Source organism: Scardinius erythrophthalmus, assembly GCF_964197995.2.
Source record: "Scardinius erythrophthalmus genome assembly, chromosome: 22".
Lineage (NCBI taxonomy): Eukaryota > Metazoa > Chordata > Actinopteri > Cypriniformes > Leuciscidae > Scardinius > Scardinius erythrophthalmus.
This window is the reverse complement of record NC_138242.1, coordinates 31,257,209-31,274,152: the sequence shown is the minus strand read 5'-3', so window position 1 is coordinate 31,274,152 and position 16,944 is coordinate 31,257,209. Positions and strand designations below refer to the sequence as shown.

General features: G+C 36.4%; 1 protein-coding gene across 6 annotated transcripts in view; it reads left to right on the top strand.

The window, feature by feature from the left end:
- The window catches only part of slc12a7b (solute carrier family 12 member 7b), a 74,345-nt gene that overhangs the window by 52,154 nt on the left and 5,247 nt on the right, over positions 1-16,944 (top strand). For 2 of the 6 annotated variants that reach the window (XM_081353213.1, XM_081353215.1), the window contains exons 9-24: positions 455-619; positions 1,672-1,770; positions 1,958-2,015; positions 3,106-3,280; positions 5,054-5,172; positions 5,249-5,347; positions 6,587-6,706; positions 6,846-6,950; positions 8,874-9,042; positions 9,636-9,831; positions 10,459-10,625; positions 10,709-10,840; positions 13,360-13,467; positions 14,584-14,700; positions 15,329-15,504; positions 16,728-16,742. In XM_081353213.1, coding sequence (XP_081209339.1) covers positions 455-619; positions 1,672-1,770; positions 1,958-2,015; positions 3,106-3,280; positions 5,054-5,172; positions 5,249-5,347; positions 6,587-6,706; positions 6,846-6,950; positions 8,874-9,042; positions 9,636-9,831; positions 10,459-10,625; positions 10,709-10,840; positions 13,360-13,467; positions 14,584-14,700; positions 15,329-15,504; positions 16,728-16,742 — 2,020 coding nt within the window. Of the gene's footprint in view, positions 1-454; positions 620-1,671; positions 1,771-1,957; positions 2,016-3,105; positions 3,281-5,053; positions 5,173-5,248; positions 5,348-6,586; positions 6,707-6,845; positions 6,951-8,873; positions 9,043-9,635; positions 9,832-10,458; positions 10,626-10,708; positions 10,841-13,359; positions 13,468-14,583; positions 14,701-15,328; positions 15,509-16,727; positions 16,743-16,944 lie in introns of all 6 variants that reach the window. The other 4 variants (XR_014029224.1, XM_081353216.1, XM_081353214.1 and 1 more) reach the window with 4 other exon arrangements.

The following is a 16,944-nucleotide window of genomic DNA, read 5'->3' as shown; positions in this document are numbered from 1 at the left end:
TTAATGCATTTACTGACAATCAGCATTACATTTGTTGAAGTATTTATTCATCTTTGTTCATGTTAGTTGATAAAAATACTACTTTTAGTTCATGTCAGCAGGTCCATTTAAATGTATTAAGTAATACAGCTTTTGATTTAAATGATGCATTAGTAAATGATGAAATGTACACCAATTTGTGTTTTTAATTGCATGTTAACTAATAACTAATCTTAACAAAAGGAACTTTATTGTAAAGTGTTAACTTTGCATTTCAGGCAAAACCATGTGTAATTTGTTAGTGGAGAATTTCCATCAGTGCAGTTTGTTTTGAGTTCAGACTGACATGAACTTGATAAGACGTATCAGTTTGAGTGGTTTCTCGAATGCAGATATTACTGAACCAAATGGGCTGATCTTGAAATGAATGAGTCGCTCAGTATCTTGATGTTTAGCACTGATTTTCTTTGCACAGAGAACATGTGGGGAAGCTACGGCCCCGCTGGTATGATGGTGGAGAAAGACCTCCCGTCGGTGCCGGCGACCGCCTCGACTCAGGACAAGGCCATGCCGTATGTGGTCAATGACATCGCCACCTTCTTCACACTGCTGGTGGGAATCTACTTCCCCTCGGTCACGGGTACGAACACATTCATGTTACGCTCATTACAAAGCTTCTTTCTGTCGTATTTCCTTTCGCTTCTCGTATCGTCTTTCTCGCCCCTGTGCTGTTCTGTTGTAACTAATCTAGTCTGATCTGGTTATGAGCGTGAACAGCGATCTGTCTTATCTAGTGCTCTCAGATTGACATTGAGCTCAGCAGGAGTGTGTGTGAACTCTCTGTAAACAGAGCGATAGCGTTTCATGCTGCGCTGCAGTATCCGGACATGACCTTCGTGCAATAACAGGGATGGAGCGTTTGGAAAAGACCCTCATATTTTCCCTGAACATTAGAGCTGGGTGATATCATGCACACATATCTCAATATTTATGTATCTGCTGTGAAGGGACTTTAAATGTTGATTTTATTTTGTTTTCAGGGGAACATTTGACATTTCAGTTCAATTAAAAATGTTTAATACAACATACAGAAAAAATATACTTAAAATAATGAAGCTAAATTTTGTTTATTTGTGTACCGAACATATAGCAATAAAAAAGTAATAAATATCTATACATTTTTTTTTTAAATTGGGTAATCATGAAAACTAAACATTTTTCATTTCATTGAATAAACTGGAAATTCACAGAACTTGCCAACTCTAACTAGTATTATTTATACACTATCATAGTATTTGAGGTAATATTTTTGAATCAGCTTTTATTTTTTATATTTATATTTTAAATATTAATTTTAGTCATTTGATGTGTCATTTTTATTATTTCTGAATTTCAACTTTTGAAAACTTTTTATTTCATTTTACTTTAGTTATATATATATATATATATTATTTTATTTTATTTTATTGAAAATTATTTTTAAATAGTTTTAGGTTTGGATTTTGTTGCCAACCCTTTTGTTGACTCTAACAGTTTTTGCTATAACATTTTTAATCAGAGACGATGTGCATTTTTGTGTGTCATTACTCAGTCACACACACCAGCACTTCAGCATTTTTCTTTATAACTTAGTTTTTTCGTATTGAATTTTGTTTTGATTTGATAAAAACGCACACCTCCTCTGTTCTGCAGGAATCATGGCTGGATCCAACAGATCCGGGGACCTGAGAGACGCTCAGAGGGCCATTCCCATCGGAACCATCCTCGCCATCGCAACCACCACCATCATCTGTATCCTTACTTCCCTTACAAACCTTCCCTTTCCTTCCTAAAGTTCCTTTAAATCCTTTGCTTCTAGTAGAATCACGCTCCACTAAATCCCTGAATCATTGTGTCTCTCTGATGAAAGTGTAAGGAGAGCTGCTGTTTGTCTTCTCTCATCCTCTGGGAGGATCGTTTTCTTAACAGTGTAACTCAGATCTGTCCTGCGTCGTGTTGTTCGGCGCCTGCATCGACGGTGTGGTGCTCCGAGACAAGTGAGCGCTTTCTATCCCTCTTTTTCCTCTCATAATCCTCATTTTCCTGAATAAACATACAGGAAATCTACTTTAAATAACGGTCGCTTTCTGTGCAAAACCTGTTTATGAGCACTTTAGGCACTGCAGTCAAAGAACCCTATATGTGAAATATCCCAAGAGTCGTCTTGTGTTGGGATTATATCAGGAAAATTCCAAAAGCTAGTGTGCTCCCTACCTAGGCAGTGCTTTAGGGCATCATAGACACGCAAAGGCTGTTCCAAAGATAGGCAGAAATGATGTTTCCTCCCAAGATTCTTAGTAAAAAAACATGAAAGCCTGTGAGAAATACTTCAGTCACATTATAAATGGCACAATATACATAAATTATGTTTTGTTTTTGTTTGTTTTATTTATATATATGAAGAGTTCAGATGCAAAAGCCTCTAAGTGCCATCTGAAATTTTCTTCTAGAATGATCATTTTTATAAAGCTTGTATATTTAAGTTCAGCAATTTCACTTAAATGCCAATTAATAGGTAATTTTCATTGCCATTTAAGTGAAATTATTGAACTTAAATATACAAGCTTTATAAAAATGATCATTCTAGAAGAAAATTTCAGATGGCACTTAGAGGGTTTTGCATCTGAATTCTTCATATATATATTTTTATATGTTTTTTTTTTTATCCAGTTATAATTTACAAAAATGAAATGCTGTTTAAACAGACAATTTTTTTATAAATAAAATTATTCAAAAAGTGTCACAATATGCATAACTAAACATATGCACAAAATGTTTAATATAAAAATAGGAATATCTTCGTGAGTCAGCTGTCAACAACAGGCCTAAACCAGCCATGGCACCAAGCACAAAAACACAATCAGTAAAATATTATCTTATTATTATCAACAAAACTTTGAAAATTTTGAGACATATTTTGTCAATATTGCACAATTTTGATTTTAATTTTGATTTCTTCGGGTCTTAAAAAGGTCTTAAAAAGGTCTTAAAAAGACTTAAATTTGACTTTAAAAAGTCTGAAGAAAAACTGTATATTTTATTATATATAATAATGTAAATATATTAAAAATCAATCCTGTTGGTTAGGTTTGGAGACTCTGTGAAAGGGAACCTGGTGATCGGCACGCTGTCCTGGCCCTCGCCCTGGGTGATCGTGATTGGCTCGTTCTTCTCCTGCTGTGGGGCGGGGCTTCAGAGTCTCACCGGCGCCCCCCGTCTGCTGCAGGCCATCGCCCGAGACGGCATCGTGCCCTTCCTCGAGGTACCATCTGCTCCACGAATACCTCAGACTCAGTGTCCGAGCTCAATAATGGCTGTTCAGATTTCAGACTCGGGGTGATTAACAGTCACAGACTGATCGCACCAAAGTGCAAGACTGAAGTCCTTCCTATCGGCAGCTATCAGACTGTTTAATGTGACATGACAACTACAAAATAGTTCTGCACTCATATCTACACGTGAACATCTTAGGGCCTATTTACACCTGGTCACTTAATACGTTCTTACTGATCTGATAGCTGTCTGAATTATCATAACGATTCCGTTTACACCAGGTCACATAAATGTGTTTTCACAAAACGGATATAAATCCGATCTTCAGTTCCCGTGCTATATGCAGATTTAATGGAGTTCACGTCACCGAAAGCAACAGATATGAGCTGCATTTCAAAATCAAAGACCGCTACAGGAGAGAGCGGCAACAGCACTGCTAAGATCATTTTGTTTCTTTCCTTTTAATGAAGATGATTGTGTGTTAAGCATCTGCGACTTACTTTCACTTTGATTTGCACGTTGGCTTGATGAATAGATGCTCAGCTGCGGTGATGATATCTGGCTATAACATGACATATAGCCTATAACACGCTGTCACACGTTTATTTTTTAGCAGTGTTGGAAAGAGTAAAATTTACATATGTGGTTTCAACAACCAGATGTATTCACACGTGTCTAGTTTCATCAGGAATCTCCTCCTGAAGTGGTTTGAGCTATCGTCTTTAAATCCGTCTCGAATGCGTTTCGGAGGGCATTTACACCTGGTCTTTTCACAATCGGATAGCTATCCGATCACAGAAAACGCATAAAGTGGCCAGGTGTAAACAGCCCCTTAAGGCCTATTCAGACGGGACTAGTGTAACATGGAGAGGAGGGGTAGAGTAATAATTACTAGAGCTTCTCTATGATTTTAGTCCTGTACGAGTGTGCATCTCAGAGATCATTACGTACAATGTCAGGAAAGATTACGGTGACTTTTAGCTGCAGTAAAAATGACCTCAGGTGATGCTAATCCCGTGCGAATAGACCCGCTGTAAATATGTCCGTAAGTATTTCGTCATTTCCTGTTTAAAAGTAGTTTTCCGCAGTTTTTCAAGTATGGAGACGCTTGAAAAAGCATCAGTTGTGTTCTAGACGCTGGGACGAGTCTGTGGCAAAACTCAAGTGTTTCACACACACCATTCAGATCAGAGAGATCGAACGCACTTGTTAGAGGCACGAAACATCTTTTAGCGTTAGATAAGTGCCTTTCACCAACACACTCCAATCTGAAGTTAATTAATACATCGTTTGACCGGACATAACTGTTTTATATATAAATATAGGTCATATGTGTTTGCGCACGTGATATCAGGAAGCAACCTAATACTACAGGAGTGACGGCGATGTGTAAATCGAGTTACTCTCCCACTTCTGCTAGTTTACTGAGATCTCTTATCCCGTGCGAATTGGCCATTAATATTACAGACGTCCTGAGGTAAAATTACATTACTCCATCTACCCTTGTAAAGTTAATCCCGTCCGAATAGGGCTTTAGTGTGTTAGCGATTATTCTGATTACTTGTCAATTTTTATATGCTATTGTTCTTTTAACACTGTTGATTGGTACGAGAGCCGGAAATGAATTGTTTGTTATGTGTTTGAGCTGCCGTGACAATGTAATTTCCTGTAAAGGATCTATAAAGTATCAACAACAATACATACGACACATAAGCATCCACATATCCTGCCGTACTCTGACTGTCATGTGACCGTGTCTCAGGTGTTCGGTCATGGCAAAGCCAACGGGGAGCCGACGTGGGCTCTTCTTCTGACGGCTCTGATCTGCGAGAGTGGGATTCTCATCGCTTCTCTTGACGCCGTGGCGCCCATCCTTTCAATGTGAGTCTCGCGTCTAATGTGTTTTCTCCTCCGCTGTGGCGACAGACTGTGTGTTTGACTGTGTTTCTCTCGTCAGGTTCTTTCTCATGTGTTATCTGTTCGTCAATCTGGCCTGTGCTCTTCAGACGCTCCTGAGGACGCCCAACTGGAGACCGCGCTTCAAATTCTACCACTGGTGAGACGCACTACAATCATATCATTCGTACGGCTTCAGTACAATTTCTTTTATATTTTCGAAAAAAGTCTCTTCTACTCGCCAAGGCTGCATTTATGATCAAAACTACAGTAACCAATTTGAACTATTTTTACATATTTAAAATATGTTTTCTGTGTGAATATATAGTAAAGTGTAATTTATTCCTGTGATCAAAGCTGTATTTTCAGCATCATTACTCCAGTCTTCAGTGTCACATGATCCTTCAGAAATCACTCTAATATGATGATTTGATAAGCGAGAAACATTTATTTATTATTATCAGTTGAAAAGAGTTGTGCAAGCAATATTTGAAATAGAACCTTTTGTAACATTATAAATGTCTTTACTCTCTTTTGATAAATTTAATGCATACTTGCTAAATAAATTTCTTTTAAAATAATCTCACAGACCTCAACCTTTTGAATGTTAGTGTGCATTTATATTATTATTTTTATTATACTTTTATTTTACTTTTTTTTTTTCGCTGTTTATTAATAGTTTATTCAAATAGTCAAATCAATTCAAATCAATAGTTAAATAAATTCCTGATGTATAATGTCAAGCCCCACACTAAGTTTCTCAAAAATCAATATGCATTATGCAATCAAAACAAAAACCCATTTTAATTTGTACATCTTTGGTGGAAATGCTTTAAATGCACTGAACTGAAGCACAATGACTTACTGAAGGATTATATATATTGAAGGATTATATATACTGAAGGATTATATACAGTAGTCAACATTTAATGTGGATCAAAACCTTTCATCAAAGTTATACATGAATTTTGAACAATAGTCATTCTTGTCTTAGGACAACTTTGACATTTTTTTGATCCACTTCACATGTTGACTACTGTGTAATACAGTACACTGAGGAACAAATTCATAGCTCAGATGTTGCTATTTTATACTTCAGGAAACTTGATTCTCATGTCTTTTCATTTCCATCTCAATACGTTTCTCCAAAAATTAAAATAAACCTGAGATCTCTTCTGAAACTCTGAAGATTACTGGGGTCAGAAGCATTACTCTTTATTTATGTTAAAATGCATATTTAAAAATATTGCTACTTTTGCATTTGTATTTGTTGAAGTTAGTGGCACATTAATGTCTCCATTTGCTCATTGCCATCTAGGTGATTTATTCTTTATTATTGTTTTATTTCAAATGTTTGGTGTACTTTAACTGAGCTGGCGCTGCTGTTGTCATTCATCAGGACTCTGTCGTTTCTCGGGATGAGTTTATGTCTGGCTCTGATGTTCATTTCCTCCTGGTACTACGCTCTGGTTGCCATGCTCATCGCTGGATGCATCTACAAATACATTGAATACCGCGGGTAAGAGCTGCAGAAGCGCATTACAGCCCACGCCGTGAGTCAGACGTTAAGCTGATTACTGCTGGATCTGCCTGAGTGATTGTCTGCAGTGTCATTGTAAGTTAATACTCGCTCACAGTGATTTCACGTCTGTGTTTAGGGCGGAGAAGGAGTGGGGCGACGGGATCCGGGGTGTTTCCCTCAATGCGGCGCGCTTCGCTCTCATCCGGTTAGAGGAGGCGCCACCACACACCAAAAACTGGAGGTCAGGATCTCAATACACAAGCACTTTTACACTAACCAATAAATCCATATTAAAATAATCACCTGGGCTGCATGTCCAAAATCATACTGTTCAAAAGTTTGGGATTTTTTTTTTTTTTTTAATAACTAATACTTTTATTCAGCAAGGATGCATTCAATTGATCAAAAGACATTTATAATGTTACAAAAGATTCTATTTCAAATAAATGCTGTTTTTTTACTTTCTATTCATCAACGAGAAACCCTGAGAGACAAAATGAAAAACAAGCAGCACAACTGTTTTTAACACCGATAATAATCATAAATGTTTCTTGAGTATGAAATCCTCATATTAGAATGATTTCTGAAGGATCATGTGACACTGAAGACTGGAGTAATGATGCTGAAAATTCAGCTTTGATCACAGGAATACATTACGTTTTACTATATATTCACATAGAAAACAGTTATTTAGAATTGTAATAATATTTCACAATAATCATGTTTTTACTGTATTTTTAATTAAATAAATGCAGCATTGGTGCGAATAAAAGTATTTTTAAAAACATAAAAAAATCTTAAAATTTTGATTGAAAGCATTTTATCCTAACCCTTTGAACAGTAGTGTATTTATTTATTTATTCATTCATTCATTTATTTATTTTTATTTTTACTGTAATTTCAATTATTATTTTTATTCAAATGTATTACATAAAATGTATTGAAGGTTATCATGTTTTTTAAAAGTCAGTATAAGTATAGCCGAATATCTAGCAGTCAACACATTTCAATACCGGCTTTCTTTCGCTCCTTCACTCGCACTTCAGTGTCATAATCCAGAGACAATCAGTATTGGATTTTTCCCAGAGCTCTCAGTAATCTTTCATGGATTAAATAACCTGCGCACAATGAGATGCAATGAAACTTCTGTCGTCTTTCAGGATCCAGGTCAAACCTGTTCATGTCTCGTCGCAGCGGTCTAATCTACATCAGGAGAAACTGATATGTGTTTTATTCTGCGACATCTGTGAGCCTGTAGACAATCTCTGTTACAGCTCTTCCCTGTTTTCCCGTGTCTGAGCCGCTTTAAGTCCTTTGATGGACACGATGAGTCCCGCTCGTCTCATGGCCAGGGTTATTATAGTTAACTACAACTAAAACCATAGAAAAACACACTGTTGTATATTAAAAATAAAATAAAAGTTAAATATGTGAAATAAAGTAATGTATTAAAATTAAAATAGTTGCCAAGTAAATATAAATAAATAGAATAAAAACTATATAGACATAAACTAACAAAAATGACAAAAACATACAACAAAACTACTAAAATATATATTTTTTTTAATTCAGACTATAATAATATCTCAGTGATAGTATAATAATGTTGCTCACGACTTCCCAGCTGCACTAGAATAATCCCAGTTGGAATTAATTTCAGGGGATTTTATTTCTACAAGTTTTGTGGGGTTCAATAAAGAGTAAATGATGGTTAATGATAATGGCAGATATCCTGAGCTCTTGACTTCTAGCCTCAGACTGACATCATTCACCTGAAAGCATCACACCTCTGATAGCCCTGCATAATCCTTTAATCCCGAGCCAGAAAAACCTCCACAGTTTGATTTGAGAATGGAGAATCCGTTCTTTTTTTAGTGCATAATGATATATTCAGTCCACCTTTTAGTCAGTTGTTCTTGTAAATAATTGTAAGGTTATGCACTAATACCTTATACATACCTATTCAGTGTTACACTTTGAAGAGTATAATGCATTAAAACACATGATCAACAGCACATTTAACATGCGTTGTGCTATGAAAAGTTGTAGCCATGAATAGGTAATTCTATAACCAGGCTTCGAGTGAAGTATGAGCAGAAGTGTCGTGAGTTGTGCTACAGCTCGTGATGGAGTATTGACTCGTGATGTTCCTGGTGTTCTCCAGACCTCAGCTCCTGGTTCTGCTCAATCTGGACTCTGAGCTGTCGGTCAAACACCCGCGTCTCCTGTCCTTCACCACACAGCTGAAGGCTGGGAAAGGTCTGACCATCGTGGGCTCTGTGCTGGAGGGAACGTACCTCACCAGAGACTCTGAGGCCAAACAAGCAGAACAGGTGTGTGGGGGTGTGTGTGAGAGAGAGAGAGAGAGAGAGAGAGAGAGAGAGAGAGAGAGAGAGAGAGAGAGAGAGAGAGAGAGAGTGTGTGAGAGAGAGAGAGAGAGAGAGAGAGAGAGAGAGAGAGAGAGAGAGAGAGAGAGAGTGTGTGAGAGAGAGAGAGAGAGAGAGAGAGAGAGAGAGAGAGAGAGAGAGAGAGAGAGAGAGAGAGAGAGAGAGAGTGTGTGTGTGTGTGTGTGTGTGTGTGTGTGTGTGTGTGTGTGTGTGTGTGTGTGTGTGTGTGTGAAACAAGTGTGTAAAACAAACATTGACAAACATGAGTGATTCTTCAAATAAGTCTTTAGAAGTTCCTCTGATTTAAGATTCACTCTTACGTGACTGGATCTGAAACACACACATTACGAAAAGTCAATTACAACATATCAAGACAGTCTGTCCTCAAATAATGTGAGCAAACAGGCTGTTGTTGCACAGCAGGACTCAGTCATTGAGCTCACACTGACACCTGGTGGCCATCGAGAGAACTGATCAATCCCAAATCCATCTTTGTTCGTGTTGATATGATTATTTTCTTCATTTATTTCCGACTGTAGAACATAAAATCAGCCATGTCCGCAGAGAAGACGAAGGGCTTCTGCCATGTCGTGGTGTCGTCGAACCAGCGCGACGGCATCTCTCACCTGGTGCAGTCGGCCGGGCTCGGAGGAATGAAACACAACTCTGTTCTGATGGCCTGGCCCGGGAACTGGAGACAGTCGAACGACCCTCAGTCCTGGAAGAGCTTCATAGGTCTGAGTCTGACACTGTTAAACTGAGGAAGATGCTGCATCTCGATTAACGAGGAAGAATACACAGATAACTAGACTTGCAGGATTTCTTCCGACAACATGCAACTATGATCTCAAGTCACCTTCATTTATACAGCGCTTTTAACAGTATAGATCGTTTCAAAGCAGCTTTACAGTGAATATAGGAGATTACAGTAACAGAGACTGTTTAGGCTTTACAGCAGCTCTAGAATAAAGTTATTGTCCAGCTAAAGTTAGTTTTGATTGATTCACTTCCGCTGCAAAGATCATTAGTTATTAACTTAGGACAGGACACCGTTCTAACAGAAAACAGAAACTTTTAATGCATTCATTTGCACGACACCAGTGTTTGCTGCTCGAGAACACAAACTTTGAAACAGTATCCAAGGTGCAAGTTTTGCAAACACATTATCATATCCGTGTAAACTTAAAAAACGTGAATCTGTGAAAACGGTGACGGCGTGCACATGCATATTACGTGTTTAGTCTATAGATATGCACATTTGAGTTTATAAATGCGCAGGCGCGTAGCCTTTCTTTCACCAAATGATTGATTCATAGATCATTAGTTATTAGTTAAGAGCCTGTTTGGTGTTTCTCTCCTCAGAGACGGTCCGAGAGACGACTGCCGCACATCTGGCTCTCCTGGTGGCCAAAAACGTGGACAGTTTCCCTCATCAGGAGCGCCTCAGTGAAGGAACCATCGACGTGTGGTGGATCGTTCACGACGGGGGCATGTTGATGCTTCTGCCCTTCTTACTGCGACAGCACAAGGTTCGGCCCTGAGCGAGCTGTGAATCAGAGCTTTATCCTGTCAGGGACACTGATCTTCATGCTCTTCTGTGTCCGTGTCTCAGGTGTGGAGGAAGTGCAAGATGCGCATCTTCACCGTGGCTCAGTTAGATGATAACAGCATCCAGATGAAGAAAGACCTGCAGATGTTCCTCTATCACCTGCGTCTGAACGCTGAGGTGGAGGTGGTGGAGATGGTGAGCAGATCTGATGCAGATTTATCAACACCAGGGTCTATAACTGGGTTTGCTGCACAGTAGGACTGTCTTTATTGTGATCTGGGGCCGGTTTCACAAAGATAGACTTTGACTATGGCTTAGATATAGTAGATAGTCAGACTTCAGATAGACATGCAGACCATTGCACAAAGCACTTAAGACTCTGACTATCTTAAGTAGGACTACACTGCAATGCATTCTGGGTAAAATAAGACACTTTTCAAAACAAAAAACATGGTGGATCGAGTAAGCGCATTCAACCACTCAGTGCAGTTTACCCCTGCGGAGAATATGTGTTTGTTGGAGGAGTATAAATGACGGAGTATGTTTTTATGTTTCCACTGTTCGATCGCGCCCGTGCCTCTCTCTCTCTGACACACACACACACACACACACTTCAGCATTGCAATCTTGACATCGCAGCCTGTTATTTTGCAGCATTCACACCAAACGCGAATAGAGCGTCAAATTCGCGTCTATCGCGTCTAGTTCGACGCTTGAACATTTTGAATCCATTCGCGCGTCCAAGGCGAATAGGACACGCGTATAAAGCGAGCGTTTGAAGCGAAATAGACGGGCGTTCAGAGCTATGACTCCACTATGACTCTACTACCCCCTGTTGCGTGAGCGGTGTATTGCATTTCACACATCGCCCGTGACGCTTGCGTCCATTTCTCAGACTATGAAAGGGAGCGCGTCGATCGTTGCTCGCGTTGACTATGTAACGGCCCTAACAGTTACAAGGACATTTTACTTGGGAATGTAATTTATGAGCCATTTTCCCTTTTCTTTTGGCAGTTTGTAACTCAGTGTTACTGCTGGTTGCCAAGGTAACATAGAGTCTTAGACCTCAGTTAGCCTGGGCGTAAGAGGTGTCTAATTTTTTTGGTCTAAATTAAGTCAGTCTTTATTTTTGTCAAACAGTCTAACTTGCATTAGACTAGTCTATGAGCAAATTTTAGACTTGTCTAACACTATAGACTGGTCTAAAATAGCTTTGTGAAACCGGCCCCTGAACTGTGATTTGATAAACATGCTGCAAATTTTTTTTTTATATTTATAGTATTAATTTAATATAAGAATATAATGTTTTAATTTTTGTATTGTACTATATTGTTATTGTTCTATATATTTATTATTGCTACATAATATTAAATTATCTTATTATTGTTATTATTATTATTATTATTAATTTATTTAATATATTCATATAATTGTTTAATTTTTGTTCTATTATCTTATATTTAATAATATGAATTAATTTAAAATATAAATATAATGTTTTAATTTTTGTATTGTACTTTATTGTTACCATTTTAAATATTTATTTATTTAATATTGAATTATCTTATTATTATTATTATTAGTAGTAGTAATCATTTAGTTCATATATTTAATATAAAAAATAAGAATAAAGAGATCCGCACAGGAATATAGGCGCGAAAGCCCATGGGATTTTACTGTCCAGAGGCCACAGATAAAGTGCAAGAGCGCAAAACATTTTCGGGTTGAACCCTTCATCAGTGTCATGTGTTACCCAGCGTACACCTGCGGTCATTTAAACACTTGTTACCGTAATCCATCTAACATACCGGAATCTGATTTTAAGCCATATACAAATATTTACATCAATAGTCTACATGATTATATACATATCACAACAATCCTCTAGTCAAAAAAAAAGTTACATTTTTTTTTTTAAAGAAAGACCATCAATAAGAACATAAATATACTCATTCACATTATTGAATATCACAAAAAAAATTCTCATCATCCCTGCACGTCACACGATTAGACATTGCAATGCATAATGAAACAACATTTATAGAAAATAATTGAGAGTATATTCCTCATTCATGTCCAAAGGATATAGACATTTTAGGTCAAAAATCCATTTACATTCTCTCTGGAAAAGTTAAATATAAATATAAACAAAAATATTTAATACATGAATACAATATTTTAGTTTGTGTTATTACAATTATTTATTATTGTTATATATTATTTATATATATTATATTATTATATATATTATAATATTAAATATATATTATTAAAATGTAATTATCTTTATTATTACTATTATAATTATTTATTTATTTATTTTATATTAAAATAATGATTTAATCTTTGTTATATTATATTATTGCTACATAATATTGAATTATCTTTTATTATTGTTATTAATCTAACATGTTAATATAATGTTTTATTTTTTTTATTTTTAACAATTATCTTATTGTGATTATTATTATTATTATTTTAACATAATACAATATTATTTACCTTTTCTAATATAAAATGTTATTTTCTATATATATTTATTATTAACATATTCATATTTTATTATTTAATAGTAATACTTCTGTCCTAATTGATTAACTTAAAGCATTAATTTTCACAGGAAGCCTTTTGAGTTTAGTGTGTGGTTGATGATGTTATTCTCCTGGTGTTGAGGCGTCTCCACCGCTGTAACTGAGCCTGTGTGTTTTCTCCAGCATGACAGTGACATCTCAGCGTTCACGTACGAGAAGACTCTGGTGATGGAGCAGCGCTCACAGATGCTGAAGCAGATGCAGCTGTCGAGGACTGAGCGCGAGCGAGAGGTGAGCTTTCAGGCAACAGCAGCAATGAGCCAACTTACAGAATATTCATTAATACTACATCTCACCAATGTACAGATTTCACTCTAAATCAAAAGAAAACATAAGATATTATATATTGTATAAAGAAAGCCACTTGTTTTTTAAATTGTCACATTATTTTCATGCTATATTTTGTAAACCAATGTCAGTAGACAACTGTAATATAGGAAAAAAAAAATATATATATATATTCATAAAATAGTATTAAGGAATAAATACAGAAAAGGAAATGTGTGTGTATATATATATATATATATATATATATATATATATATATATATATATATATATATATATATATATATATATATAAATTAAGCACATTTGTATATATCAGGATATATCATGTTAGTATTTATTGTTAACTTAAATTTATAATACTACCGCAATATATTTTTATTATAATTTATGCTGATTTCAATTGGACATGATGATATTATTTTTGCATTACAGTAATAACAACTGCTGTGTTTAATTGCCATGAAAATAATGCAAAAAATCTTAATTGCCCTAAAAATAGGCTTGTTTTTCATTTTTTTTCATTCAAGAAAGCCAGAGGTGGACAAAGTACACAACTTCCTTACTTGAGTGAAAGTACAGATACTATTCAATGTGAGATTGAATAAGTGCACTCGATAATGTCCACAATGGTTTCGGACACACACATGGCGTTATCAAACTGGCATCGGGTTCTGACGTCAATCCCACTTTCATTTCTGACCAGAATGCAACTCCTGCAACCAAAATCACCCCCTGACTGACGTTACTACTTTCTACTCGAGGACCTTGACAGAAATGTAGTGGAATAAAAAGTATGATATTTGTCTTTCAAAATGTTGTGAAGTTAAAGTAAAAAGTTTCCAGAAAAGATAATACTCAAGTGAAGTACAGATACTCAAATAGTGTACTTAACTCAAGTAAATGTACTTTGTCACTGTCCACCTCTGAGGAAAGCTTCTGACTTGCTGTGGTGAATAACGTAGCAGGACTGAGGATCGTGGCTATGGCACATGATTACACTTTTGTGACTTGTGGTCCCTCTCTCATTTCTGCTGCTCTCGGGGAAACGCGCGTCAGATTCAGAGCATCACGGATGAATCGCGTAGCTCTATTCGGAGGAAGAACCACAGCGGAGCTCACGGCTCAGGCCTCAATAACCAGAACAGCCAACTAGATGAGGAGAAGCAAGAGGAGGTAGAGAACTCAAGACCACCGTCCCGGATCAAACGCATACAAGTGCAGAGCCAGAAGACCGCTAGATTTACACTGGTTTATGTGTGCGTAGCATTAGCGTTAGCTTTAGCATTGGCTCTGTAGCTGTAACCGTGTGCTCCTCCCTTCACACACCTCTTCCCATCATGCATGTGTCCGTGACCTCATGCACGAGCATCTGTGAACGCTTGTGACCCCACGTGATCGTCAATGACCCCTCTTTCCTTTCATTCGCTCGTGTTTCTCTGTGTTTGGCGGAAACTGTAAATAGATATAGAAAGAATGAATAAAAAAGGGTTCATATCGCATGTTTAGCAGTCTGCATATTACAGACTAATATAGTTGCATGTATGCAGTACACAAACTAAAACATTAATCTGATATGCTTTTCTTTTGAATGTATAATTTATCATTGTAAATACAGTAAGTTGATATTGTTAAATTGATAAATAAGTGTTTTGTTCACTTTAATGTATCTGAAAAACACATATATTTGTTCATCCTTGGATTTTTTTTGTTCATAATTTGCTGTTTGGAGACCAAAATTTAGTGATTTTTTTTTCTAGTAGTTAATATATTGATTTAATCTGTGATTGTGATGATGTCTTAGGCTCAGCTGATCCACGACAGAAACACAGCGTCTCACGCGGCGTTAAACGACAAGGCCGACGCGGCGCCGGAGCGAGTCCACATGACCTGGACCAAAGAGAAGTTCTTCACCGAACGCAACCGCAACCGCGAGCACAACGCAAACATGGCCGTGCGAGACCTCTTCAACATGAAACCGTGAGTTCCCAACTCGACCCGAACACACTGACACTGTAACGTGTGGTTTAATACTTCACATGCTCAGATGAAAGTTTGACTGGGATGCATGAGCACACAAAAGCCCAGAGGCTTCTGGGTATTTAAAGGACACAGTCTGCATGTGTGTGTGTGTGTGTGTGACATCATGATCACAGTGTGTCATCATGTGTGACAGTCACGCATTCATCATGTGTCTGTGTCTCTGTCTCTTCATGGATTCATATCTGGAAGACAGATTATTGACATGTTTTTTCATTTTTATATAATAGAGATAGTTAAATTGCTCTCGAATGGTTACTAATGAATCTCACAAAAGCATCTTTAGATCATGATTCACAAATTCAAAAGATAAAAGTGTTATTTTTTGCATAAAGAAAACTAATAATTTTAGGAACATTTAAGATTTTTTTTTGCATTGTGATATTATTTTCATGGCACATTTTCCAACTAAATTCTCATTATCGTAATGCATAAAATAATTCTACCTTAGAATTTGTTTTGATTTTTAAAACATGGAGTTTCTCATTACTGTAAAATAGTCATTTTGTGATACAATGATTTTGTTTTGTTTTTAAATCAACATAAATTAAAGTACAATAAATACTACAAATACTAAAAAAAATACATTTATTTATTAATTTATTAATTAATTTATTGTTTGTTTGTTACTTCTTTTCCATTATTTATTTGGGTTGAATCATCTCACAAAAGATGCAGGATAAAAACCTGTCACCACCTTTAGATGCTATTTCTAAAAGTGCTCTTAAATATTTGTACCATTATTATTATTATTGTTATTATTACATTTATTTAAACATTTATTTATATATTAATAATTTATTTAATCATTTGATTATCTATTTTTTTTTATTTGCCATGAATTTCCTATTTTATTTTTTTATTGTATTATCTATTTTTGATAATTTCCTAATTTTTTTTTCATTTCCTATAAAACAATTTTTTATTTTTATTTTTGCCTCAAGGTTAAGGTCTATGCAGAACATAATATTTGTCAAGATCCACATTTTCCTGTTATTTCTTTGAGAATCATGATCTCCAAAAGAGAAAAACATGAAGAAACTCTGAAAAGAAGTGTAATGGTGTGCTGATGTTAGTGTGTCAGTGCTGGTGTTGATCTTCGAGTGTGTGTGTGAAGCGTCTAAGCCTGTCTCTGTTGTTCTGTCCTGTTTTCCTCTTTCTAGCGAATGGGAGAGTCTGTAAGTCACATTTCTCTGTACTGTAGCTGTGTCTGTCTTCATCCGTCTCAAACATGCAGCGCGCTGGATTATCCCAGCATATACCTGTGTGTGTGTGTGTGTGCGTGTGTGCGTTTACATCCCAGCATTCCCTCTGTCCATCAGCGCTTGTCCTGAGACATGCATAAGCTCATGTGTGCAGCATGATGGATCTCAACAAGAA